This window comes from Crocodylus siamensis, chromosome 6 (assembly GCF_052110815.1).
Source record: "Crocodylus siamensis isolate JL-2025a chromosome 6, ASM5211081v1, whole genome shotgun sequence".
Lineage (NCBI taxonomy): Eukaryota > Metazoa > Chordata > Crocodylia > Crocodylidae > Crocodylus > Crocodylus siamensis.
Window position 1 is genome coordinate 1,137,996 of NC_143400.1, and position 25,713 is coordinate 1,163,708.

Genomic DNA, 25,713 nt, shown 5'->3' on the forward strand with positions numbered 1-25,713 from the left:
CCCCATGCACCAGACACGGCATGTTAAGAAAGCCCCTTTTATTCCATGGGGGGCTCTGATCCAAGCTATGTACAGAGGGGAGGGGGACATGCCTGTATGAAAAGCAGCCCCCCACAGCTGAGCAACACAGGATGATCATGCCCAGTTCCCAACCCCAGGATGGGGTGGAGGGGTAGCACTGGCCCAAGGGCCCAGGACAGGGCAAGGGGAAGGGGTCTGGGCCGTGGAGGTCAATCGCTGGAGTCGGCACTGGCCTCGTCGCTGGAGCCAGAGGCGCCATCGCTGCCACTGCCGTCATCATCCTCGTCCTCGGGGCCCGAGCGGTCACTGGCGCTGCGGGGGGCCTCGGCCTCACTGCCCTCGCCATCCTCTTCATCGTCCTCCTCCTCGTCCTCTCCTGCACCCGAGTCATCGTCGTCGCTGCCGAAGATCTCCTCCTGGTCCCGCGCCGCCCGCTCGTCCTCCTCACTGCCGCCGGCCCCCGCCTCATCCTCGCTGCCTCCAGCCTCTGCCTCCCGCTCGCTCTCGCTGCCCTTCTCCCGTTCCTCGTCTGCAGGGGGATGGGGAGGTGGGTCAGAGAGGGTCTCATCTGGGTGGGGGGGTCCTTGTCTCTGCCAACCTGACCCCTACTCCCAGCAAAGCCAGACCCTGCTCACTGGGCCCCCTCTGCAGGTGAAGCCCAGTCCCAACCCCCAGCCCGGGCTGATGCTGCTAACCTTGCAAAGAAAGACTAACCCCCACCCCACTCCCCTGACTACAGCCACTCAATTACTTGTGCAGTATTTTATATATGGGGGACTACAGTAAATGCAGTTTCTGCTATTAATCCTGCAAAGAAAGGCTCCCTTCCCTAGGCTACAGCCACTCCGTTAATTTTGCAGTGTTTTATATATGAGAAAATACAGTAGGAGCCAGTTCTGCTGTTTACCCAACGAAAAAAGGCTCATCCCCCACCACTGCAGCCACTCAGTTATGCTTTCTGTGTTATATATGAGGAACTATGGTAAAAACAGTTTCTACTGCTTGCCCTGCAAAGAAAGGCCTCCCCACCCCATTCCCTAGGCTGTGGCCACTATTTTTTAGTGTGTTACACGTGAGGAAATATGGTAAGAGCTGTTTATGCTTTTTACCCAGCCAAAAAAAGGTGTCAGTTAAATTATGTGTGTTATACATGAGGAAGTACAGTAAGAGCAGTTTCTCTCGTCCCCTGGGGAACATACGGTAGCTCCTGTCTGTCCAGTGCTCCGTGAGGCCCCGCCCATGACAGCTCCTGGCCTCTCGCACTCGGGGGCTGCCCTGCCCCCCTCCCATTAGCTTAAGGAGCTCTCCACTCCCCCCCAGCAGATAATAAAGGGGGTGGGGAGAACAGAGCAAGGCCCTGCCCATCACCCCCAAGAGGTGATAAAGCCTAACCAGGGGCTGCTAATTAAAATGCACGGCCAAGGTGGGTCCCCCCAGGGGTTGGGTGGGGTTATCATTGGGCCCCTGCCCCATGGTGGGGGGGGGTCTGGGGGTGTACCTGAGCCTTGTGCCTCCTTCTCCAGCTCCAGCTCTTCCTCCTCCTCTTCCTCGGGCTCGTGGTTCTCCAGCTGGGCCCGGCGTGCCTCCTGGGGGCGGAGGGGGGGTTAGAACGGGACATCTGGGTCTCCTGCCCCCTCCAGAGCAAGACAAGGGGTGGCAATCAGGGGCAATCCCCACCCCCGTGTTTAACCCCTGCCATACCTGGGCTTCCAGCTCCTTCTCGTTCATGTCCCGGTGCTTCACCACCAGCACCGCGTTGGTGCCCGACTGCACCCCCGCCTTGGCCCGCCGCTTGCTCAGCCGCACCCTGGGGGGGAGGGGGGGCAGGGGTCAGAGGTTGAGACCCCTCCTCCCAGCATCCCTGAAGTCCTCCCACCCCTTTGTGGGAGCTGAAACCCCCTCCAGCACATTTATACAGGAAAAAGCAGTAAGAGCTGTTTCTGCTGCTTACCTAGCAAGGCACAGCAGCCCCACTAGGACTGAGCCCCCCAGTCAGGATCCAGCCTTCCCCCCTCCCCCCCAGCTGGGATCAGGTCCCCCTGGACCTCCCACCCAATCAGGTTCTGGCCCCGCACCCAGCCCCAATCCCTGCCCTCGTGTATGCTCTCTAGGTCCCCTTGGCCAGAAGGAGGCCCCTGGCTCCCCCAAGGCCTGGGCCCTGTCTCCACCCGCTGCAGCCCCAATCCAGCCCCCCTGTGGGGGGGGTGCACGAGAGAGTGCACATGCAAATGCTTTTACTGTATTTCCTGGTATATAACACACAACAGAATTAACTGAACAGCTGCAGTGGTGGTGGGGGGGTGGCTCTTACCATTCTTTCCACCCCCACCACCCCAAGCCAGGACCAGCCCCCACCTGGTCTCGAGCTCGTTGTAGTACACGCCGTCACCCTCGCGGAAGATGAAGAAGTAGTTCTCCTCATAGCCCTTGCTGGCCTTGTTTTTCACATTCCAGTTGTACTCGCGCGCAATCTTGTAGTCGTAACTGGGGTGGGGGGAGGCTGAGTCAGCACCCCTGGGTCTGGAGATACCCCCCCAGCTGCCCTCTGCCTTGGCACATAGCCAAAGACACCCCCCACCCAATCCTGGCAGATCCTGAACCCTCCTGTCCTGGCACAGAATCGGGGCCCCTCTCTGACAGCTTTGCCCCCCACCTGGCACCCCTCCAGCACAGCCAGGGGCCCACTTCATCCCCAAATCCTACCCACACCCAGTCTAATGCCAGGATACCCGCCTACTCCAGGTCCCAGCACCCCTCAGGGACCTCCCTACCCCCCAGGTCTTCCTAACCCCCCAGTCCCTGGGGTCTCTACTTCCCCCACCATCTCCCGTCCAACACAGCTTCCTTTGCTGTTTTTGGGTGGGGTCTTTTGGGAGCTGCTGAGCCTTGGGGGTGGGACACTGAGGCTAGCCCGGCCCTTGGTTTGAGACCCAGGCATATAGACCACAGTGCCCCCCCAACGGAGCTGGGCGCCCCTTCCCCTGATAACCCCTGTCCCAGATCCCAGTGCCCCTCCTGGCACAAAGCCAGGCAGCCCCCCCACGCACATGTCCTCGGGCGCGTAGTCCATCTCCTCGTCCTGGTCCCTCTTGCGCTTCCGCAGAGTCTCTTCCACTGGCAGGAAGTAGGCGACAAACTGGTTCCCTTCCTCATCCATCATGCCCCTGTCATGAGCAGCAGAGGGTTAATAAGCTGGGGTTGGGGGGGAGGAAAACACTCCCTACTGCCCCTGCTTCTGCCCTCCTGCAGCACCTGATCATGGCCTGGGACATCATCTCCAGGGCAGCAGCACCGCTGGTGTCCTTCGGGGCTGGGTCCGAGTCGAAGATGACCTGGGCGCAGGGGTTGATCCACATCTGGAAAGGTGGGGAAGTGGGAGAGATGGTGAGTGGAATGGCCCCTGACTCCCCACTCCCACCCCAGGACCACCCCCTCGCTGCCCCTCACAGTCACAGGGTGGGGACACTAAGGTACAGGGAAGGTAATGAAGGTAGAAAGCTGCCTGCCAGCTATAACGCACCCCCTGCCAATGCACCCTGAAGCTGAGAGGATTTGAGGGGTCCCCCCTTACCTTGAAGTCAGGGAACACAGGCATCACCTCCACCGGTGTTACCCGCGGCTTGCTGTAGTGCTGTGCGATCTGGGGACAGACAGAGATGGTGAGCGGGCACGTGAGGGGCTGCCCTGTGCCGATCCATCCTGCCCCAGTTCTTGTGTCGCCAGAAAGCGCTGCACGGGAGAGGGACGGGGTCCGAGCAGGGTTTCTCCCCATTCTTCTCCCCCTCGCAGCCATCGAGGGTCCAGGACGTGGTGATCCTGAGGCCGTGCCCCGCAATCCTGTGCCCCACAGCCCCTGATGCCCCTTTCCCCAGCACAGGCCCAGCCCTCGGGTGGATCTGGCTGAACTCTCTGCTCCCCCTGCGCCGCTTTCACCCCATGTGGGGGGAAAAACTGTCCTGGGGTTAGTATTACGGTGCTGACCTGCTCGTCTCGTGCTGGGACCCCTCGTCCTTGTCTGGCGAGACATGGCCAGGAATCGATCCCTGGGACCATCTCTTCACCACTTCGTAAGTTATAAACCCTTGTCCTGTCCCCCCTCCAGCACCTCTCTTACCACCCCCACCAGGCCTGGCCTTGTTAGTCCCCCCCCGCACAGCACAGATCCCCCTCGCTGCCCTTCTCTGCACCTTTCCCATCCCTGGGGAGCAGAGCGTGTCGGGGCTGTGGACACCCCGAGGATTGAGCAAGAGGCATCGTGACCCTCTCTGCTGCGTTCCCGATTCCCTTCGTCGTCGTGTTTGCCTCTTTGCAGGTGGGCTTAAGAGCTGTCCACGACACCCTGGGCCCAGGCCTCCTCTGACACTCCCATCTCCAGGTACCCCTCTCCCACTCATTTGACAGTCACTTTAAGGCTTAAAGCTACAGTGCCACATGGGGGGTGGGGCTTTCAAGGGCCCCGTTTAGGGTCCAGCTCACCTGCTTCTGAGCATCCTCAAAGGTTTTCTCGATGGCAGCGATCTGGCTGTCGCGGTCTTTGTAGATCTCCTCCTCTGTGAACTGCTGCTTCACTGACACCCCGATCCTGGGGGGGAACAGGAAGGGAAGGGAGTGTCAAAGGAAGACAAAGGATGCTGGGAAAGTGGCTGCACGCCCCCTGTCCTCAAGCCTGGAGAATCCTGTGCCAACACACGTGTGTACAAGTGTGTGAAGCGCTAATGCTAACCCTGGAGCCTAACGACAGCAGCAGGACAGGTACCTCCTTCCCCCCAGGGGTTTGTGGCTCCTTGCCCCAGCCTGGACACCCACCCCAGCCCCCTCCCCTCCCAGCCCACACAACCCCTCAGTCCCTGATCCCAGCCATACCCTCCCGGAGCCCCTGAGAATGGGTAATTACTCCTCTCCCCCCCAGGAGACAAGCTGGGGCAGAAGCCAGCTGCACCCCCACCCCGCCAGCACTCACTTGACTTCTGGCTTCTCGTTGGAGACCCCGTAGCGGTTGAACTCGGTGGAGATGTACTCTGTCTTCCGCATCCATGGCACCACCTTGGCATGCTGCTGGGACCTGAGGGTAGCCGGGGGGGGGCCATGGGGCAAAGGGGCCGGGGGAGGTGGCTCAGTGCTCAGCAGACCCCTCTCACAGTCACCACTTGCACAACGGCCCTGTTTCTTGTGGACAGAGAACCCGCAAGTCCAGGATCACTCCCCGCCACCCCCACAAGGTGCCCTGTCAAGAAACCACAAGTCCAGGCCCCAAACCCCACAGGAGCTACTTCTACAGCCACCCGAACCCCCAACCCGAACCCCCCCGCAGGCCAGGTACCTCTTGGAGCTGGTGGGGGCCTGGATTTCCTCCTCCAGCAGCTTCTCGTCCGCGGGGTCCAAGAGCACTGGGGTGGGGGAGGGAATTAAACCGTGGCAGTCAGTTACCACCCCCACACCTCAATTTGCACATGCACAAGGGCCTCACGCCAGGCGTGTGCGCATCCCATCTGTCATCCACACGTGTGCACAACCCCCCGCCTCCCCTTGCACACACGTGTGCACCCCCGTGGGCTGACCATTGGGGTCGATGCGGTAGGTGTCAGGGTTGATGAGGTCGATGGTGACCCCCAGGTCGGGCTCCGTCAGCAGGTCATGCTTGTGCTGCTTCTCCAGCGACGTGGCCTTGTACTGCACGAACCTGGGGGGCGGAGGGGCACGGGTGAGCCCTGGAGCCTGCCCTGCCCCCCCGCAGCTGTGCCCTCCCCCCACTCACCTGTTCTGGTCGAAGGGGTAGGTGATGAACTTGGGGTCGAAGGGGATGTCGGGGAGGCTGTTGCAGTATTTCACCCGGCAGACAACGCCCGACCTGGGGTCGGCAGCGCGGTCAGACCCCGCCCCCAGAGCTGTGGGGTGAGGGGGGACGGGGGGGGCACAGGACACCTCTGTCCCCCGTGGGATGAGTTTGTTGGGTCTCAGCTCCCCTCCCCACCCCACCCCAGCCCACAGGTGGGGGCTCCCCGGGGCCACGTGGGGGGGGGCTGCTCCAGGAGCCCAGGATCGGACCGGCCCCCCAGGCAGCCCGGGGGTCCCCAGGGGAGGGGGGCGGGGACTCACCTCTCCGGCAGGGTGCGGTGGGAGTTGGGCCTGCGGGGAAACGAGAGGAGTCAAAGGCGGGGAAACTGAGGCACAGGACCCCCCCGCCCCCGTGGGGGGCATAAGGGGACCCCCAGCAGTGACGTCATAGGCGCGACGGTGACGCAGCGGCGCGGGGTTACCGGTGCCCGGGCTCCTCCCGCTGCGCCTGGGTCTGGATGGTGGGCGCCATGGCGGAGCGGGGCCGCGGGGGCCGCTGCTACACCGCCGCGCGGTGGGTGGGGGCTCAGGGCTGCCCGCCGCGCGCCGGGCCGGAAGTCGGAAGCCGCCGTTGGGGGGGCGTTAGGCACCGCGAACGACACCTCGGGCGGGGGCCTTCCAGGGGCTGCGCGCGCGGCAGGGGGGGGCCTCTTACGGGGGTCGGCGCGGCCGCGGGGCAGGTCGGGAGATGGAGTGCGGGAAGGGAAGGGGGAATCTGCGCATACTCCGTGAGGGGCGGGGGGGGTCGCGCGTGACATCCTAGGAACAGCGAGCGGGGGGGGGGGAGGAGCGCGCGCGGCATGCTGGGGGATGGAGTCATTTGAGAGTGGCGGAGCATGATGGGAGCTGTAGTGGGGAGGCGCGCGCGGGGCACACCAGGAGTCCTAGTCGCTGAGGGCGGGCAGGCCCCGTGCGGCATGCTGGGAGTCATCGCGTCGAAAGCCGCGCAGGGCATGCTTGGGAGCGGTAGTCAGGGAGGCGGTGCGCGGGGCACTCCGGAAGACGCCGGGTCGGAAGTCGCGCGGGGCACGCCGGAAGTCCTAGTAGGTGAGGGGGCCGCGCGGGGCACGCTGGGAGCTGTACTTATGGAAGCGGCGCGCGGTGCACGCCGGGAGCGGTAGTCTGAGGGCAGGCCGGGAAGATGGCGGCCACACAGCAGCAGCCACCGCCTGCTCCTGCGCCGCCTCCCGCGCCCGCGTCTGGGCCGCAACCGGCGCCGCCGCCGCTGCAGGCCCAGGTGCAGGCGGCCGCGCAGGCGCAGGACTTCGACCCCGTGCAGCGCTTCAAGCTGCTTATCCCGCAACTCAAGGAGAGCCTGCAGGTGGGGGGCGTGGCCTATGCAGAGTACGGCTGGCAGGGGGCAGGGCTTGTCACGTGTACTGGGGCTTTCGGAGTGGGGCGGGGCTTGGTTGGGACGGGGCGTGGTCTACACGTGTGATGTGTGTTTCAAATGGGTGGAGTGAAGGCTGCTTGCTTGGGGGGGCTGCTACCCCCCACCCCCAATGCACACGTGTGTGCGCAGCCACCGCATCCCCCCCGGCGCACACATGCGTATGTGCAGCTAGCTGTCTGCATGGGTGTGTGCACATGTGTGCATCTGCATGTGTCTGTGTGCGCGTGTGTGGTTTTTCAAACCAGCCCAATATTGACTTTCTGCGCCGGCGACCTGCCCCCAGCCTAAAAATAGCAAGTGAGGAGAGCGAAACCGCAGCGCACACGTGTGTGAGTGCGTGTATGTGTGTCTCCTGGTGTCAGTGGCATGTGACTGAGATTCTGGGAAGTGACTCACTCTGGGCGAGCCAGCCTCGGGATCCCAGAAACCCGGGCAGGCGGGACAGCCCCGAGCCTCAGCCCCAGCCCGGCTGCGTGTGCCGAGCACTGCGCCGCCCCACGCTGCTTTCAGTTCCGGCTCCTCTTCCCCCTTGGCGGCGGGGGGGCAGCTTTGGGGGGGAGTAGAGCAAGGGGGGCCGGTTGGTGGGGGGGAGGGGGGAAGAGCAAGGGGGGCCGGTTGGTGGGGGGAGATGGGGTGGATTGGGCACCCCCACTGCAGGAAGGAGGTGGCGCACTGGGGAGAGTCCAGGGGAGGGCAGTGATGGTTGTGGGGCTGGGGGACGTGATTTAGGAGGAGAGGCGGAGGGAAATGGGCTGGTGGAGTCTGCAGAAGGGAAGACGGAGACGGGGAAGGGTTGAATAGCGGCCTCCAACTCCCTGCAGGGGGGTTGCAAAGTAAAATGTTCTCAGTGGGGGCAGATGACAGAACAAGGAGCAATGGGCTCAGGCTGCAGGAAGGAAAGTTGAGATTGGAGATTAGGAAGAACTTTCTCACTCTGAGGGCGGTCAAGCACTGGAACAGGCCGCATAGAGGTGGTGCAGTCTCCATCCGCGGGGTTCTCAAGCCCCGGTACAAAGCCGTGGCCGGGATGAGGTAGTTGGGGCTGGTCCTGCTTGGATGAGTGGTGACCTCTGGAAGTCCCTTCCCACCCTCTTTGTTTAGGTTTCGAGGATGATCCAGCACAGCACAGCATAACTTTGCTACTGTGTTTACTTGAATCCAAGACAAGGGGTTTTCCCCGCAGTCAGCATGCAGGGAAAGCCCCTCGTCTTAGATTTGCACACCAAGCAGAGTGGGAGCCGAGCTCTGACTCTTGCCCTCTGCCCCGGTCAGGGCTAGACTCAGACCCACAGCAGTCTCTTCCCTCCCACCCGCACACACCTTGCCCCCTGCAGTTTCTGCCCCCTTCCCCCCCCCTTTACTGTCAGGAGCAGTTCAGCGCAGCTCTCCTGGGCATGGAGCAGGTGGAAACACCATCCCCTGCCCGCCCATCGGCAGCACCAGCACTGCCACTTGGCCCCACAAGGACCATGCTTCCACCTCTGGGGAGGGAATAGAGTCCCAGCAGCATCTAAAGGGGGGCGGGTAGAGGCAGAGACTGCTGGGGGGAGGCTGGGGGCAAGGGGTGAAGAAGAGGGGACAGAGGTTAAGGGGACTGCCTGGCCCCCTCCAGCCAGCCACTGCAGCGGGGGGTGGGGTGGCAAACTGAAGCCCACCCCCCAGTAATTAGATTCTATACCTGGAAAATTATAACAAGTATATACATTTTCGATATTGAGAATGTAATGATGGGGGCGGCTTGTCTTAGATTCAGGGTCGACATAGATTTGAGTTGGTGGGGGCCATACGCCAGTGGCCTAGGGCTGTGGATCAGAGTCTCCGGTGGGCGCGAAAGCCGACCTAAAATAGCTGCGCGCTGTATTCCATCGGGTAGAAGGAAAACGCAACGTCCGAGCCAAAAATAATCGCCAGAAGCTGCTTCCTTCGTGCCACTGTGGGTCGAATCAACGGACGTCTCTTCTTTCCGACTCAGGAAACAGCCTCTACCCGTCACCCAAAGTGGTTTCCACACCTGAGCTCACGCTTTTAGCGAGTGCTGGTTGCTCGGGGGGGGCTGGGCAGGTTTCCAACCTGCCTCCATCCAGGTTGCTTGGTTGTGGGGTGCTGTCAGCGGCAGCCACCCCCCCGGGCCATGACGTGAGCGTGCAGTGGGTGGCCAGAAGCGTGTCTTGGCGCATGCGGCTGGTCAGCCCGGCCCAGGCTGGGACACGGTTCCCCGTGTTGGTGGTCATGATGCCCTTGCTCTGCGCCCACTTTTCTCGCTCTTGGCAGGGCCCTTCCAAGGCTGGGCACCGAGAGCTCGCTCTGCTCATTTTAGGCTTTAGTAGCTCTTCTCCCTCACAGAATGGGAGCATCTTCCACTTCTTTTTGCTGAGCATGGCTCTTCCCTTGTTCTTCTCTCCTTCCTGACTCCGAACGAGCACTTTCGCTCCCCACGCCGCCTGTCCTACGGTCTCCCGAGGTCCTTGGTTTTGCTGTATCCCAGTGCTGCCGTGGCCCACACTGGGAGTTAAAAACAGCCTGCGGAATAGCTGCTCCTGGTACCATTGCTCCTAATGAGCAGCAGAATTGTACAGCAGCTTAATTAGCGGTGGGGGGGAAACGGGAAAAGAGAGACAGGCCTTAACACTCCTGGAAGCCACTCTGGCTGCTGCCTGAATAGAAATGCCACTGCCTTTGCCAGAGGGTTGGTTTTAGACTATGGATGGGCCAAGATTTTGGGGATCCACCCCATGTGTGGTTGTTCCAGAAGGGGCTGGGCTAGGGAAACTTGGTCTCGTGCCTCAGTTTCCCCCCGGGTAAAAGCAGCGGTCTGATCGCAGTGGTAGCCATGCGTGATAGCAACTGTGTGATAAGGCCCCGGGACCCCCTGGCTTTGCCTGGAGGAGGGGGCCAGGCACCTGGGTCTCTCACTCTCCGTCTCTCCCCAGAACCTGATGAAAGTGGCGGCCCAGAACCTGGTGCAGAACTCGAACATTGACAATGGGCAGTGAGTGTCGCTCGCGGCGAGCTGCGGGGTGGGAGGGTGCTTTTCCTAGCCCTGGGGCTGGATGGATGTCGCCCAGAGCCCCCTGCCCCACTTCTCCAGGGGCATAGGGTTCCCCATGGTGTAAATCAGGAGCAGCTCCATGGAGACCCCCCCCCCCCACACACACTGATGTCAGTCAGGGTGGGAGGCGAGCTGCTTAGGGAATGACCATATGTACAGTGCCTGGCACCCCGGGCTCCCAGTCCTGCCCAGTGGGGGATGAAGTGCACTAGAAGGGTGCAATAGGCTACAAGCTGACCTTGACAGGTTGCAACGGTGGGCGGATGAGAATAGGATGGGGTTTAACACTGATAAGTGCAAGGTGTTGCACATGGGGAGGAAGAACCGGCACCACACTTACAGGTTAGGGAACCCCCCTCTTGCCAGCACGGAGACGGAAAAGGATCTTGGAGTCGTCATCGACTCCACGATGAACATGGGCCGGCAGTGTGGGGAGGCAGTCAAGAAGGCCAGCCGTACCCTGTCATGCATCCACAGAGGCATCTCGAGCAGGTCCAGGGAGGTGATCCTCCCCCTCTATGCGGCACTGGTCAGGCCGCAGCTGGAGTACTGCGTCCAGTTCTGGGCGCCACACTTCAAGAGGGACGTGGACGATATGGAAAGAGTTCAGAGGAGGCCACTCGTATGATCAGGGGTCAGCAGGGCAGGCCTTATGAGGAGAGGCTACGGGACCTGAACCTGTTTGGCCTCCACAAGAGAAGGTTAAGGGGGGACCTTGTGGCCTGCTACAAACTGGTCAGGGGGGATCAGCAGGTATTGGGGGAGTCCCTGTTCCCCCGTGCGCTGCCAGGAGTGACCAGGAATAACGGTCACAAGCTGGCGGAGGGTAGGTTTAGATTAGATATTAGGAGGCGCTACTTCACAGTCAGGGCGGCTAGGGCCTGGAACCGGCTTCCAGGGGAAGTGGTGCAGGCTCCTAGCCTGGGGATTTTTAAAAGGAAGTTAGATGAGCACCTTGCCGGGGTCATCTGACCCCGGTGCTCTTTCCTGCCAAGGCAGGGGGTCGGACTAGATGATCTACCTAGGTGCCTTCCGACTCTAGCTACTATGAAACTACTATGAAACTATGAAGTGATTGATGGGGACTTTGCCCCTCCCCCTCATTTGCACCCCCTCTGAGACCAGACTGGGGGGGGAGGGGAGGGGTCTGGTGTATAAATCTCCCTCACCCCTGGGGTCACCCTCCCTTTTAGCGTAAATACTGGAGTATCCAGTCTGATTGTGGAGGGGGTTCTACCACAGTCCAGTCCTGTTCTTCCTGCTCCTTAATTTTGGGGGGGATTACTGGTTCCCCACCTGCATTAGGGCCCTCCCCCCCCCCCCCCCCCAATTTCTCTCGCCCAGGAAGAGCAGTGATGGGCTGGTACAGCGCTTCGACAAGAGCCTGGAGGAGTTCTACGCCCTGTGTGACCAGCTGGAGCTGTCTCTGGTGAGCCTTCGCCGCCCTCCCACCCAGTGCACGGCCCTGCACGTTGTGGCGGGGGGAGGCGGTATCCAAGGCGGGGAGATGGCGGGTTTGCACCCAGCCCCGGGATCTGGCTGCCACTCCAGGCTCAAACAATCAGCCCCCAACAGGGTGACAGGCCTGGTGTTGGGTCCCAGGTGCCCCTCGATGGCTGTTGGGCACCCAGCAGAGCCCCGGAGTGAGGGCCTTTAGGGGCACAAGCAGAGCCAGGAGCTCTCCTTCGGGGTGGGAGGGTAGCAGCAGGGGTAGGGGTTGGCATGCTATTGGCATGACACCCCGCCCCTGGGCTGATGGCTTCGCCCCTCCCACCAGCGCCTGGCCTATGAGTGCCTCTCCCAGAGCTTCGACAGTGCCAAACACTCGCCCACGCTGGTGCCCACAGCCACCAAGCCGGATGCGGTGCAGGCCGAGAGCTTGCCCTACACCCAGTACCTGAGCATGATCAAGGCCCAGATCTCGTGTGCCAAGGACATCCACAACGCCCTCCTCGAGTGCTCCAACAAGATCACTGGCAAGGCGCCCGCCCAGCCCGGCCCATAGCCAGGGACAGGACCCTCCCGCAGCCCCAGCCCCACTGGCATAATCCCTTCGCAGTGCCGTGACCATGGACTGAGTGCCCCTCCAATGTGGGGGGGCTTCTAGGGACCCAGTGCCTCATGCTGGGTCGTTTCCCAGCATGATCCCCGGGCTGTCTGCCTGGGCCTGATATGCCACCATCTGGTCACTGTCGAATTTGCACCCCCATCATCAAGCAGGCGTCAGCCCCCCAGGGCACCTCTGAACCCCTCTTCTGGGAACAGATGTTGGGGCTCTAGAGACAGCAGCAGTGGGGGGAAAAAAGGACAAGTTCTGCTGACATGACCCTCCTGCGACGGGGGCAGCTCACGCGAACAGAGATGCTGACAAGCGAGGAAAGACCGTGTGTGGTTACGAGCGCCAGGCCTCGTGCAGAGGGAGAACAGGGATGACTGACTGGGAAGAAAAGCTGCCTGGATCTGGTTGGTTTTCTCATCCACTCGTGCAATGGGGAGGCTCCTCATGTGACGGGCACCAGCCCTCATGCGAAGGGAGAATGGGGGCACCAGGAACTGGGGATCCAGATGGTTGTGCTTCCAGTTTGTCCTCAGTTCCCCCCTCCTCTGCACCAGCCGCTGCGCTTGGAGCTGCGCATGGGGGAGGTTGGACATGTGGTCCTCACTCCCTTTGCCTGCTCTGCCAGGTTTGTCTCTCCTAAGACTTTCTGTTCAACCCAAAGTGGCTCCAGCTGGGACCCCTTCACTGCACACCCCCCAACCTTGCAGCCTCCATGGGACTGGGGCCAGGGTCATTGGGGTGGCTTGCAGCCCCCTTGCTTGGGGAGCTGTGGCCACGCCTTGACCCCCATGAGTGAGACCCAGCCCTGAGGCCTCTTGCTGTTCTGTGCTAATAAAGCCTGCTTGGGGGGGCCCGGCCGGATCCCAAACCCCTTGGTCCTCCATGTCCTGTGCTGTAACTTGTAGCTGCTCTGGGAATTGTGTTCACTGCCTCCCATGTGGCACTGGCTGCTGGTCTTGAGCATCGAGGCCTGGGGAGAATCAGCATGTGCACTGTCAGCATGCGCACTGTCGACACTGTCTCTCATCCTGTTTTCATTAAGAAACGGGGGGCTGTGGTGTTGACACCCGCACAGTCAATTGGGTCGCCAACCGGCAGGAGGGCCGCACCCAGAGAGCGGTGGTGGACGGGTCACGTTCGACCTGGGGGGATGTGGGCAGTGGGGTCCCCCAGGGCTCGGTCCTCGGGCCTGCACTGTTCAACATCTTCATCAGTGACTTGGGCGAGGGGGTAAAAAGCACCTGCTCAAATTTGCTGATGACACTAAGATGTGGGGGGACGTGGGCACGCTAGAAGGGAGGAACAGGCTGCAATCGGACCTGGACAGGCTACAGGGGTGGGCGGATGAGAACAGGATGGGATTCAACACTGACAAGTGCAAGGTGCTGCACCTGGGGAGGGAGAGCCAGCCCCATACCTACAGGCTGGGGATCTCCCTTCTCATCAGGGCAGAGGCAGAAAAGGATCTGGGGGTCATCATTGACTCCAAGATGAACATGGGCCGGCAGTGTGGGGACACGGTCAGGAAGGCCGAACGCACCTTGTCCTGCATCCACAGGTGCATCTCGAGCAGGTCCGGGGGGGTGATCCTCCCCCTCTGTGCGGCACTGGTCAGGCCGCAGCTGGAGTACTGCGTCCAGCTCTGGGCGCCGCACTGCAGGAGGGATGTGGGCAGCACGGAGAGGGTCCAGAGGAGGCCACTCGCATGGTCGGGGGCAGCAGGGCAGGCCCCACGAGGAGAGGCGACGGGACGTGAACTTGTTCAACCTCCACAAGAGAAGGCTGAGGGGGGATCTTGTGGCCTGTTACAAACTAGTCAGGGGGGACCAGCAGGCATTGGGGGAGTCCCTGTTCCCCCGAGCACCGCCAGGAGTGACCAGGAATAACGGTCACAAGCTGGCAGAGGGGAGATTCAGACTAGACATCAGGAGGCGTGACTTTGCTGCCAGGGCAGCTAGGATCTGGGACCAACTTCCAAGGGAAGTGGTGCAGGCTCCTGCCCTGGGGGGCTTGAAGACAAGGCTGGACAATCACCTTGCCGGGGTCGTTGGACCCCAGTAGTCTTTCCTGCCGTGACGGGGGTCGGACTTGATGATCTGCTCAGGTCCCTTCTGACCCGACCTACTATGAAACTGCACCCGTATGCTCTGGTGTACATACGGATACCCCATATATGAACATGCACCCTGGTGTGTAAACACCTATAAGGGCGGGGGGGGGTATGTGTATATATGTATGTGTGTGTATATGCAATGTACCCTAGTGGTGTTGGTACATTTACTTGTATGCAGAACTCCCCCTATACAGATAGACCTACACATGCACAATATGCATACGCCTCTGTACATCGCGCACACATACGTGCAAGCACACCCACTCACATGACGTATGCCGGTGCCATATGTATGTAGTGTCTGCATGTGTGTATGTGTACATATACATATATGTGTATACACGTACAGAGAAACCTACCTATATGCAGATGTGCCTATACACATAGAACCCCCTATATACAGACCACCACATATATAGACGCACAGATGCCCCATATGTAGACACAGATGCACACGTTTGTATACAGCCCCCTGCCCCATATGCAGACATATTTTGTACCCCCCACTATATGAGCACCCCATCCCCATACAGGGGGTACCCCTGGCTCTAACCCCCCCAGCCAGTCCCTAGGAGGTGCTGGCACCCTTTGGACCCAGGCTGTGGGTTGGGAGCATCCAAAAAGCGGGGGGGGGGGGGCAGTTTCAGGAATGAGCAGGGCCCTGTAGCTTCTGCCCCTCTTGGTCTGGACCAGACTGGGCTGGACTGGGAAAGCAGTGAGGCCCATTGTACGCTGCCGGGCCCCCCTCCCCCACCTGCACCAGTCCAGACTCCTGGATTCCTCCCTGGCCCCGCAGGCGCGGAGTACTGTTGTACAGCCCCTGGCACGGGGTCCTGGCACAGACCATGTCTTAGGCGGCACCCTGACAATTTGGGGCGTCGGGGAGAGGCCGGACACCTGGGGTCCATCCTGCCCCTGCCTCAGTTCCCTGGTTCTCCCTTAGGCTGGGCCCTGCGGGGTGGGGGGTGCATGTTTCTGTCCCCTGCTGGTGGGGGGGTCTTTATGCGCCCCCCCTCCCCCCACACCAAGCAAAGGGCTGGGCGGAGGGGACTGTGTAGCGCCAGCCGGGAGGAGGCGAGTTCAAATCCCACCTGGGCTGGGGCCAAGGGAACATCCAGTTCTCCGGGTGGTTGCATCACCGCAGAATTTCTGCTGCTTCCTGCCTCGGCTGGGGCTGTTTCCACGCAGGGAAACCACCACGGGCAGGCGGGGACCGGGGGGGGCAGGCTTGACCCCCCGCCCAGCCAGGAACAGCCTGTTCCCAGCTGCTTTGTTCCCCCCAGCCCGAAGCTCTCAGAAAAGGGGTGTCTGCCAAGTGACGGCAGCAGGGAACAATGCTCCCCACACACGGACAAGGAAGGGGCCCGATTCTGGGTGGATCTGCAGGCGGGGCGGGGTCCATGTGTTGGGGGGAAGGGGTCGTGGTTTGGCCCTGATTGGGGTGTAAATCTGGAGGCCTCAAGCCAAGCTCCAGGCCTGCGAGAGTGGGGAAACTGAGGCACGCAGGGAGAGGGGCCCAGCGGGGAAATGGGACCCAGGTGTCTGGGTGCTGATTCCCGCCCCCCAGCTGGGGATGGGACCCAGGCGTCCGGGCGCCTGCCCCCCCCCGCCCCAGCTCCTTTCCCTCAGTTGGAAACCGAACCCGGGCATCCTGACTCAGCCCCTGCACTCTAACCACTGGACTCGCTGACCTTCCTGGCGCTGCATCAGGAGCCCAGGTCCTGACTCAGCCCCTGCCCTGGAACGGCTGGATTGGCCTTCCGGGAGCTGGGGAGGAAACCCAGGCATCCGGGCCCCCGTCCCTGTCTTTCCCCCTGCTGCAACTGCATCCTGAGAGTGCAGCCAGTGCTGGGCTGGGGCATGGCAGGGGGGAGTGCACGGGGGGCAGTTGTGAGCGCACGAGGGGCAGCAGTGGGGTCTGTGCTGGGTGCGTGCGGGCAGTAGTGAGTGTATGGGAGGCAACTCTGGGCACATGGGGGGAGGAGTGCGTGCCCAGGGACTCTGCGGAGTATGAAAGGGGCACTAGTAACTGCATATGGGGCAATAGTGAGTACCCAGGGGGGCAGGATTGAGTGCAAGGGGGTAGTAGTGAGTGTCCAGGAGGCAGTTGTGAGCTCATGGGGGCAGTAGTGAGTGCACAGGCGCTGTACCGAGTGCAAAAGGGGCAGTAGTAGGTGCATGAAGGGCAATAGTGAGTGCATGGGAGCAGTGGTGAGTGCCCAGTGGGTAGTAGTGAGTTCATGGGGCCTGTGCTGGGTGTATGGGGGCATGTGCTGAGTGCACAAGGGGGAATAGTGAGTGCATGGGGGCAGTGGTGAGCGCATGGGGGCGGGGGAGGCAGTGACGGCTGTTTGCAAACAGGAGCCAGGCCACGGCAGCTCCCTGTGGGCCGCTGACCTCATTTCCTGCCTCTATTCTGGGCGGCAGGCGTGGCAGGCGGGGGGCATGACAGGGAACAGCCCGTTCCCTACTGCAAGCTGGGGCTTTCTGGGGCTGCTGGAAGCCATTTCCCCCCATGCGCCCCCACCCTGGGGGCAACAAGGGGCAAGGGAGGGGCTGATCCCCCTGTGCTGCCCTAGGTGGGACAGGAAGCCCCCTCCAGGGAGATCCAGCCCCCCCATGTGAAGGGCTGTAACTGTGATGGGGGTCGGGGATTGTGCGGGCATTTGCACACATGTGCGAGCGTGGGGTGCAGGGGGCCAGGATCTAGGCCTTCGAGCCTGCACGCCTGGGGGCCCTGCCCCTGCTCTGGGAGCAGTGTCCTCGAGTCCCCTCTGGGAACCAGCCGTCGGGCCTGACTCACCCGCCGCCTCCCCGCCCTTGCCTCGGTTTCCCCACCTGCCCCTGGCCCCGGTCCAGGCTTTGTGGCACAAACACGCCGGCGTCGCCAGGGCAACGGCTCGTGTTGTCTTGGCACCGGTGCGAGAGCGCAAAGGCCTGTGTCAGCACCGCCGGGGCTGGCGCTGTGCCCGTGCCCACGTCACCGGGCCCGGGACTTGCCCAGCGAACAGGCTGGAGGGGAACCCGGGCCCCGGGAGTCCCCCCATCCCCAGCCCCCTCCCATCCTTGCACCGTCAAGGTGGAGAATCCGGGCCCCCCCATCCCCACCCCACGACAATGGGGAACACGGGTGTCCCTGCCCCCTCCCGGCTGGGCCCTTCCTCCCGCAGTGTTTACAAGCAAGCGCCACCACATGAACCACACACGTGTGCACGCGTCATGGCTGGCACAGCAGGGAGCAGGGCCAGCACACCCCTGCTCCCGGTGACCCCATTAACCCTCCCTGTGCCACCCCCCTCGAGGGCCTCACATGCCACTTCCCGTGCGCAAGAGCTCACACGCCTGGCCAGCGTCACAGGGGTTTTCACGCCTGTGGCACGGGGCTTTCAACAGCCTGGAAAAGCAGAACCAAGTGGGGAAGGGGCTGAAGGGCTAGGGGCAGGGTGGGCACCAGGAACTCACTAGTACCCCCTCAGGCTGCGCTGCTGGGGCCCCATGCCTGCCTGTCACAAGTGTGTGCAAGCCCCCAGGCTGCGTGCGTAGGCCTGAAGCAGGTGCTCCCTGCCCCCCATATGCTAAGCAAGTGTGTCCTGTGTGTGCACATGCAGCAGGTGCCCACCACATGCTAAGCATGTGTGTGCTGCACGATGTGTATGCACACAGCGGGGGCCTCCCGACGTGATAAATGTGTGTCCTGAGTGACGTGTGCACACAGTGGTGCTCCCCTCCACGTGCTAAAGATGCTTGTCCTGCATGACACTTGTGCACCCACACTTCTCCCCCAATGTGCTATGCGCATGTCCTGCATGACGTGTGCACCTGCACTGACTGGTTGCATGCTTCAAATGTGTGTGAATCAACACGCATGTGCACACCCCCTGTGCTACGGCATGTGCATGCACTCCCTTGCCTGTGTGCAGGCCCCCAGGTGTGTGCACGCCCCAACATTTTGCCCCATGCCTGTGCATGCGTGCTCACACAGGCACTCACCTCTGTACACATGCCTCTGTCACGTATATCACATGCAACTCCCCCCTCCACATGCATGCACAAGGCAAACCTGGTACACACTGATGTCCACATTTGTGCGTGCGCACGCACACATGTGCAATATACTTCCCTAGCGCACACATGCTTGTGCGCTCACTAGAGACGCAGGGAAGATACGCTCCCAACGCGCACACACATGCACGATGGAGGCAGGCGGAGGCTTGTGTGAGGGGCCCTGCTCTTTGCCTTTGGATCTGTGAAAAGCCTCGCACGGAAGGCCCTGTCTACCTCTGGGTCTGTGCAACTCCTCTCACAAGGGCCCTCAATCCCGGCCCTTGGAATCAGTGCAAGTCCTCGCACGAGGGCCCTCAATCCCGGCCCTTGGAGTGAGTGCAGGTCCTCGCACAAAGAGCCCCAGCCTCTGGCCTGGATCCGTGCAAAGCCTCGTACGAGGCCTCCCGCCCTCTCCTGGCGCCGCCCCCCGGGCCAGGGGCTGCGGGCAGGGAGGGGGGCGTGGGCGGACTGCCTCCCGATGCACCAGTGCTGGGGACATTCCCGCTGCCCAGGCTGGGAGCAGGGGAATTCCCAGCTCCGGCTCCGGAGCCGCCCGGAGGACGAGGAAGCCGGAGCCTCGCCTGGTTCCTGGAAGAGGAAGGGCCCCCCACCCCTCCCGGGGCCTTCCCAGAATTCACTGCTGTGCCGGGACTTAAGAGGCTGGACTGTGTGCATGCAGCTCCTGGCACTTGTGCAAAGGGATGGGCTGTGGTTGTGCAGTTCCTGACACTCATGTAAAGCGCTGGGTTTGCGTGGGTGCAGGTCCTGGCACTCACGCAAGGGACTGGATTGTGCATGTGCAGCTCCCGGCACTTGTGAAGAGGGCTTGGTTGTGCACGTGCAGCTCCTGGCACTCTCCTCCGCTCACTAGTGCCAGAACTGCCGCCCTCCCCAGCCCCTCGTGTGAGGGGCCCTGCTCTGTGCCCCAGGCCCCAATTCACTGGTGCAGCTACCGTGCGAGATGCACACCCCCTCAGGCTGCATGGCAGGAGCCGTCGTGCGAGTGCGCACGAGCACTGTCCCACGGATCCGGCCGAGGGGGGAGCAAACCAGCGGCCTCTGCCCTTTGCCTCCGTCTCCAAACACTCGTGGCCCCGTTGTACAACGTGGCCCTGTGCTGCGCTCCTGGGTCCAGAGGTCACGGTGCCCTTCCCGTCACTAGTGCAAAGGGCAGAGCCTTGCATGCGGCTCTGGACACTTGTGCAAGAGGCATGTGCACGAGCCTTTCCGGTGACTAGCGCAAGGGGCAGAGCTGCACGCCCACGAGCGTGTACGGCTCCAGACAGCCGTGCACAGGGCAGCGTGCGGCTCCCGGTGCTCGTGCAAGAGGCAGAGCTGTGTGCCCACGGTGTGAGGGGCAGAGCAGCGGGGCTGCGGCGGTGCACGCCCGTCCAGCCACTAGTGCAAGGGGCAGAGCTGCACACCTAGCAGCGTGCGCCGCTCCCAGCACTTGTCCTGCCTCAGTGTCCCGGGGCTGGACTCCAGGGCGGCCGGCTCTCGCCTACCGTAGCGCACCTAAGAGCCGCGGCACCCCAGCTCCTGGCTCCACCCCAGAGTCAGCTGCCCCCCCCCCCGCCATGACCTCATTGTTCGCCACCTCACCTGGCCCCGGCGGGACTTAACCCCTTCCTGCCCGGGCCCGGCCTTGCCCCGGGACGGGGACGGGGACGTGGCCGGGGAGCGCGGGCCAGCGGTTAGCGCAGGGGAGCTGGGCGCCCTGCTGGGAAATGCCCCGTCCGCGGGGGGGGGGGGATGAGTCAGGGGGCGGGGCTCGTTGTGTAACCCGCGGGCGGCGGGGGGCGGGGCTTTCCCTGCTTGCGTCACCGCATTCCCAGCACAGGCGGCGGCGGGGGGGCTGCCCCCCGCCCGGGAGCGGCCCCGGTGTCCGGGGGGCTGCCGAGCCTTTCCCTGCCCGACCTGGCTGGCTCGGGGGGGGCACCCGGGCTATTTTTAGCTACTGAGGCTGACTCAGCCCCCCCGCCCCAGCTCCCGCGAAACCCTCGTGATTCACGGCCCAGGCGCCCGCCTCACTCCCGGCCCGGGGGGGCAGGCGTGGGGGGTCCTGGAGCCCCCCCGGCAGCTGGGCCTGGGCCAGGGGCTTCCCGGGGGGAGGGGCGGGGGCCGGCTGCTGTCCTGCGCCCGCGCTTCACTTCCAGGAACCGGGCCCTGAGTCAGAGGCGAAAAGAAACCGGGAGCCGGCCCGGGGCCTGCGGTGGCCTGCGCCCGCGTGCGGGCACGAGCAGCGCCGGGGCGGGGCGGGGCGGCAGGTGTTCCCCGCGCCGTCCCGCACCGGGCCCCGGGGATCCCCTCGGGCGGGCGGGGGGGGCCGGGGGCGTCGCGGGAGCCTCGGCCCCCTCCGAGCGCGGCACGGGGCCGGGCCCGGTGTGTTTGTGCGAGCCAGGGCAGCCCCGGGCCTGGCCGCTGAGTCACCCCGGCCGCGCGGCCGGGCGGGCGCGAGGCAGGCTGAGGCCTAGCGCGAAGTCGCCGCGGCCGGCCGGCCGGTGTCGGGGGGCGGGCTGCGCCCACGCCCGGGTGCGGGGCCTGGCCCAAGCGTGCGTGGCCCTGGGGGTGTGGGAGCCCCAGCTCAGACCTCGCCCTGCCCCGGTCCCGATCCGGGCCTCCCCCCGCACTGCCCCGCCCCTGAGGATCCTGACCCCGGCCCCACTCCTCTGTACCCCCGCGACTCCCCGAGCCCCGGCCTGACGCGGCCCCCCCGCTGCCCCTCCCCCACGACTCCCCGAGCCCCGGCCTGACGCGGCCCCCCCCGCTGCCCCTCCCCCACGACTCCCCGAGCCCCGGCCTGACGCGGCCCCCCACTGCCCCTCCCCCACGACTCCCCGAGCCCCGGCCTGACGCGGCCCCCCCGCTGCCCCTCCCCCACGACTCCCCGAGCCCCGGCCTGACGCGGCCCCCCACTGCCCCTCCCCCACGACTCCCCGAGCCCCGGCCTGACGCGGCCCCCCCGCTGCCCCTCCCCCACGACTCCCCGAGCCCCGGCCTGACGCGGGCCCCAGGGCTCTCCTGGCCCCGGCCCCAGCCCTCCCCTCCCCAGGCTTTACCGTATTCTCTCTTGGCTTTTTTTTTTTTTTTTTTTTTTTGGGCCTGTTACAACAGCGATGAGGTCATCGCCGGGGGGCGGGGCCTCAGCCTATATAGCCCCAGCGGCGAGTGCCGGCCCCAGCCTCTGCCCGCTCCTCGCTGGGGGTCCCGCTGACAGCGCGCCCCGGCCCCCGCGGTCTCGCCATGAGCTCCCTCCTGGACATCAAGGCCCTGTGCGAGGTGAGGGGCCGCTCCCCGGCTTTGCCCCTCCGGGGCATCTCCACGAGGGGCAAATTGTTGCCCTTGCCCCTCTGTGGTACCCCCAGATCCGGCATTTCTTTGCTGTCCCCCCCGCTCTGCTGCACGGAGGCGACGGGGCTGGCGGGGGTAGAGCAGACCTGGGGGCGGGGAGCGGTTTGGGGGGGGCAGGTTGTTGTCATTGCCCCCCCATGGTTTTTTCGGGGAGTCTTTCTCTGTCTGGAGGGGCTGAGAGTGGTGTGGGCAGGGCTGGGGCCCAGGTTCGGACCCCTCCCTGGCCCCCCCCCGCCCGCCTGCTGCCCGGACTCTCTGCCCCAGCCTGGGCAGGGGGCTCTTTCTGTCCCGATCTGGGAAGGAAGGTTGGCGGGGGTGTGTACATGTGTGTGTCCTGGATGTCTGGGTTCTGCGCGTGTGTGTGTGTATACATGTACTTGTGTGTGTGCGCATGCACACCAGATGCCTGGTTGCTCTGTGTGTGTGTGCGCGTCCCCTGGCTGTCGGGGGGGGGTGAGAGAGAGGTGGGGGGGCAGAAGACAGGTAGAGAAGAACCTTTAAAACGAAGTAATCAGAGATGCGTAAGCTGCGCGTGTGCGCGCCTGTGTCTCTCGTGTCGCGTTTGTGTTGGTCTCCGCGTTGTGGGTGTTTCCGTGTCATGTATGTACCCCTGTCTCTGGTGTGCGTCTTTCTTGTTGTGTTTGTGTGCGTCTCTGGTGTGTCGTGTGTCTCCGATGTGTGCCATCTGTGTCACATCTGCGTCTAGTGTGTTTTTTGTGTCATGTTTGTGTGTGCGCGTCTCTGGGGTGTGTCTTTTGTGTCCCCCTCCTGTCCCCATCTCCGAGGTGTGCACTGATGGCGTGTCAGGCATGCACCTGCGCCTGCGTGTGTGTCCGTGTCCGTCAGGTATCTGTGTCGTCTGTGTGTTGTGCTGGGGCTGTGCGTGTTCGTGGTGCTCTTGCTGCCCCCCACACGACAGCACCAAATGGAAACCGCCCCCCCCCCCCACTTCCTGCTCTGGGCTATCGCAGCTGATTTCCACCCCCTCCCAGTCTAAGAGGGGCCAAGACTCGGCCGAGGCCTCGTCACGGCTCTTCCCTCCTCCCCGGGGCCTGGCCGGAAGCCGGGCCCAGCTCCAGCCTCCGCTCGGCGGGTTGGAAATAACCCGCCCGGACGCCTGGGTCCTTGCCCCGGGCCCTGGGGTTGGTGGGCGGGGGGCTTTTGTGGGGTAGTGAGGGCAGTGCTAGGAGCTGTAGAGGTTGGGGGGGGGGGGCACCAGGCCATGCGGGGGGGCTCGGGCCAAGCCGACTCCTCGCTGACCCCTTCCCTCCCTTCCCACCCCCAGAGCCTGCACAGCGCCTGCCTGTCGGACGACGACGAGGCCCCGCGATGCCGCCCGTCCTCCTGCTCCGGCCCGGCGGAGCCGGCCTGGCCCCCGCGCAGCCCCTGGAGCCCCGGTGCCAGCTTCCGAGCCGACCGCTCCATCAGCCTGCCCCCACCGCCGCCCGGCTTCGCCCCGCTGTGGCCCCCGGCCTCCCCGCCGCCCGCGGCCCCGTCGTCGCGCTACAAGACGGAGCTGTGCCGCACCTTCCGCGAGACCGGGCGCTGCAAGTACGGTGCCAAGTGCCAGTTCGCCCACGGGCCGGGGGAGCTGCGGGCCCTGGCGCGGCACCCCAAGTACAAGACCGAGCTGTGCCACAAGTTCTACCGCCTGGGCCAGTGCCCCTACGGCGCCCGCTGCAACTTCATCCACCACCCGGACGAGGAGCGGGGCTGGCCCGGCGGCTCCCCCCCAGCGCTGCCCCCGCTGCGCCAGAGCCTGAGCTACTCCGGCACCCCGCAGCACCGCCCCTCGCCCCCGCCCGGCCTGCCCGACCCGGCCGGCTTCGCCCGCGCGCCCTCGCCCGTGTGCCGCGGCGCCACGCTGGGGGAGACCCCGCCGGGCGCCGGGGGCTGCCTCTGCTCCCGCCTGGGCCACGCGGCGCCGTTCTTGTGGGACTCGCTGGTGTCGAACTCGCCGCCCGAGCTGCTGGCGCTGCTGCCCCGCGCGCCCTCGTCCACCTCGCTCTCGGACCGCGACGGCGACAGCAGTGGCTCCGAGTCGCCCGTCTTCGAGCCGCCTGCCACGTGCGGGGCCGGCGCCCGGCGCCTGCCCATCTTCAACCGCCTCTCGGTGTCCGAGTGAGCGCTCGCCCCCCCACCTGTGGATCCAGATGTTGCGCGGGGCGTGCGGGGCAAAACCCAGTGCCCCCCAGCCCCCGTGTGCCCGGGGACCAGGTCCCCCCTATCCCCATCCTCGTGAGCTCACCAGTGCCTTGGCGGAAGGAGGTGGGGCAGGGGCCACGGCCACTCCTTATTGGGTGCTCTTACTTTTGGGGGGCTGGCTTCCCCCCGGACACACCCACTCCTATGGAAGTGCCTTGTTGATACCACCTTTTGGCCTTGGAGAGGGGGACCTCCCCCACACCCCGCCCAGTGCGTGGGGGTCCTGATCCTGCCAGGGGCTGGATTGTAGCTGGTATGTAGCATTTTTGGGGAGACCCCATTGGAAAGGGGGGTCTCCTGTGTTCCCCCCCCCCCCGCCCCTTTTGTGCCACCCCTTGCCCATCACCTGCTGTGAATCTTCCAGGCAGGGCCTGGCGGAGCCTCCAGGCTGGACTCGGTTGGTACCGTATCTTTTCACCTACAACACGCACCTTCCCCCCCCCAAAAAAGAGAAAGTAAAAAACAGTTTCCAGCCTTGGGGCACACACTGGGGGTTCCCCCCGTCCCCCTGCCATGGCAACAGGGGCTGAACGGATGTGTGTGTTATACATGAAGGGCGTGTTGTAGGTCAGGAAATACAGCAGCATCGAATGTGCTTGAAGGATGAGACCTGGAGCCCTTTGTGGGGTTGTGGCGCTGGGATCAGCCCTTGCAGCTGAGATAATGTCATTCTGGGCCAAACCCAGGGGTCCGGTCCCGTTATCCTGCCCCCTCCCCAGGGTCCCTGGTATCGTCCAGGAGGGGCCCGGAAAGGACCCAGGCCTGGAGGGGTTTGTGCACCTCTGAGCCCGGTCACAGCCACCACCCTCCCTGCCGTCACGGTGGAGGTTTTGTGTATGTGGGGGTGTATCTCAGTAGCCCTCCCACCCCCGCCCCCTTCCCTGAAACACTGGAGAACATCAGAGGGGGGAAATCGCAAGCCCAGCGCGTAATCATAAGTAAAGATCCCTTGGGGATTTTTCAAGGCCCTGCCTCTTTGGGGGTCTCCCCCAAAAAGGGGGGCTTTGAAATGTGCCTTAACCCCATGGATCTGAACTCAGTCCCCCTCCCTGTCCCCTGACTCGCCTGGGGCAAGCAACCTCCCCCCTCCCACACGTCTGTTTTTTTTAAATCCAAGCCTCTGATCACTGGACAGGAGGAACAAGAAAACCCCCCGCCCCGACCTATTTATAGCCCCTTATTTATTTCAGACAGAATTTTATATGCTATTTATCTCTCGGGGGCTTCGTTTGTTGTTTTGTAATTTACCGAAATAATATATATATATATATATATGACTCAACAGTCTATTTTCTGTGTTAAAAGTGCTAGGAGCCGTCGCGCAAGAAATATAATGTTTACAAGCCACAAGAACACGTCTGTGGGATTTATTTTGCGGGAAGGGCGGAGATGTCTCTCGACTATCTACGTCTGTCTGCCCCTACACACACCTCTCGATCTCCCTTTATCGCTGTCTGTATCTCTCTCTCATATATATATAATCTGTCCATCTGTGTGTGTGTGTGTGTGTGTGTGTGTGTACATATACATGTGTGTGTGTGTATTTGTTCACGTCTGTGTATCTCTGTCTGTCTCTGCCTACCTACCGCTGTCTCTGCGTCTGTCTGTCGGTCTCTCTCTGGGTCCCGATCCCCACGTCCGTC

At 63.3% G+C, this 25,713-nt stretch overlaps 3 protein-coding genes across 3 annotated transcripts; 2 read left to right on the forward strand and 1 right to left on the reverse strand.

The window, feature by feature from the left end:
• Positions 1-23: 23 nt before the first annotated feature.
• PAF1 (PAF1 component of Paf1/RNA polymerase II complex) lies at positions 24-6,515 on the reverse strand. The gene is made up of 14 exons (XM_090050934.1): positions 6,279-6,515; positions 6,118-6,147; positions 5,777-5,869; positions 5,580-5,701; positions 5,342-5,408; positions 4,982-5,083; positions 4,498-4,603; positions 3,593-3,661; positions 3,274-3,377; positions 3,069-3,185; positions 2,377-2,505; positions 1,723-1,828; positions 1,520-1,607; positions 24-550 (listed from the first exon to the last, which is right to left on the reverse strand). The coding sequence occupies exons 1-14, from the start codon at positions 6,326-6,328 to the stop codon at positions 231-233; spliced, it is 1,503 nt and encodes a 500-aa protein (XP_089907060.1). The 5' UTR covers positions 6,329-6,515; the 3' UTR covers positions 24-230.
• A 436-nt stretch (positions 6,516-6,951) lies between these two features.
• Positions 6,952-13,226, forward strand: MED29 (mediator complex subunit 29). Its single transcript, XM_090050935.1, has 4 exons — positions 6,952-7,177; positions 10,180-10,238; positions 11,643-11,727; positions 12,076-13,226. Exons 1-4 carry the CDS (start codon positions 6,998-7,000, stop codon positions 12,301-12,303), a joined length of 552 nt encoding a protein of 183 aa, XP_089907061.1. The 5' UTR covers positions 6,952-6,997; the 3' UTR covers positions 12,304-13,226.
• Positions 13,227-21,636: 8,410 nt separating this feature from the next.
• Positions 21,637-25,425, forward strand: ZFP36 (ZFP36 zinc finger CCCH-type). Its single transcript, XM_090054215.1, has 2 exons — positions 21,637-21,793; positions 23,151-25,425. Exons 1-2 carry the CDS (start codon positions 21,758-21,760, stop codon positions 23,988-23,990), a joined length of 876 nt encoding a protein of 291 aa, XP_089910341.1. The 5' UTR covers positions 21,637-21,757; the 3' UTR covers positions 23,991-25,425.
• Positions 25,426-25,713: the final 288 nt, after the last annotated feature.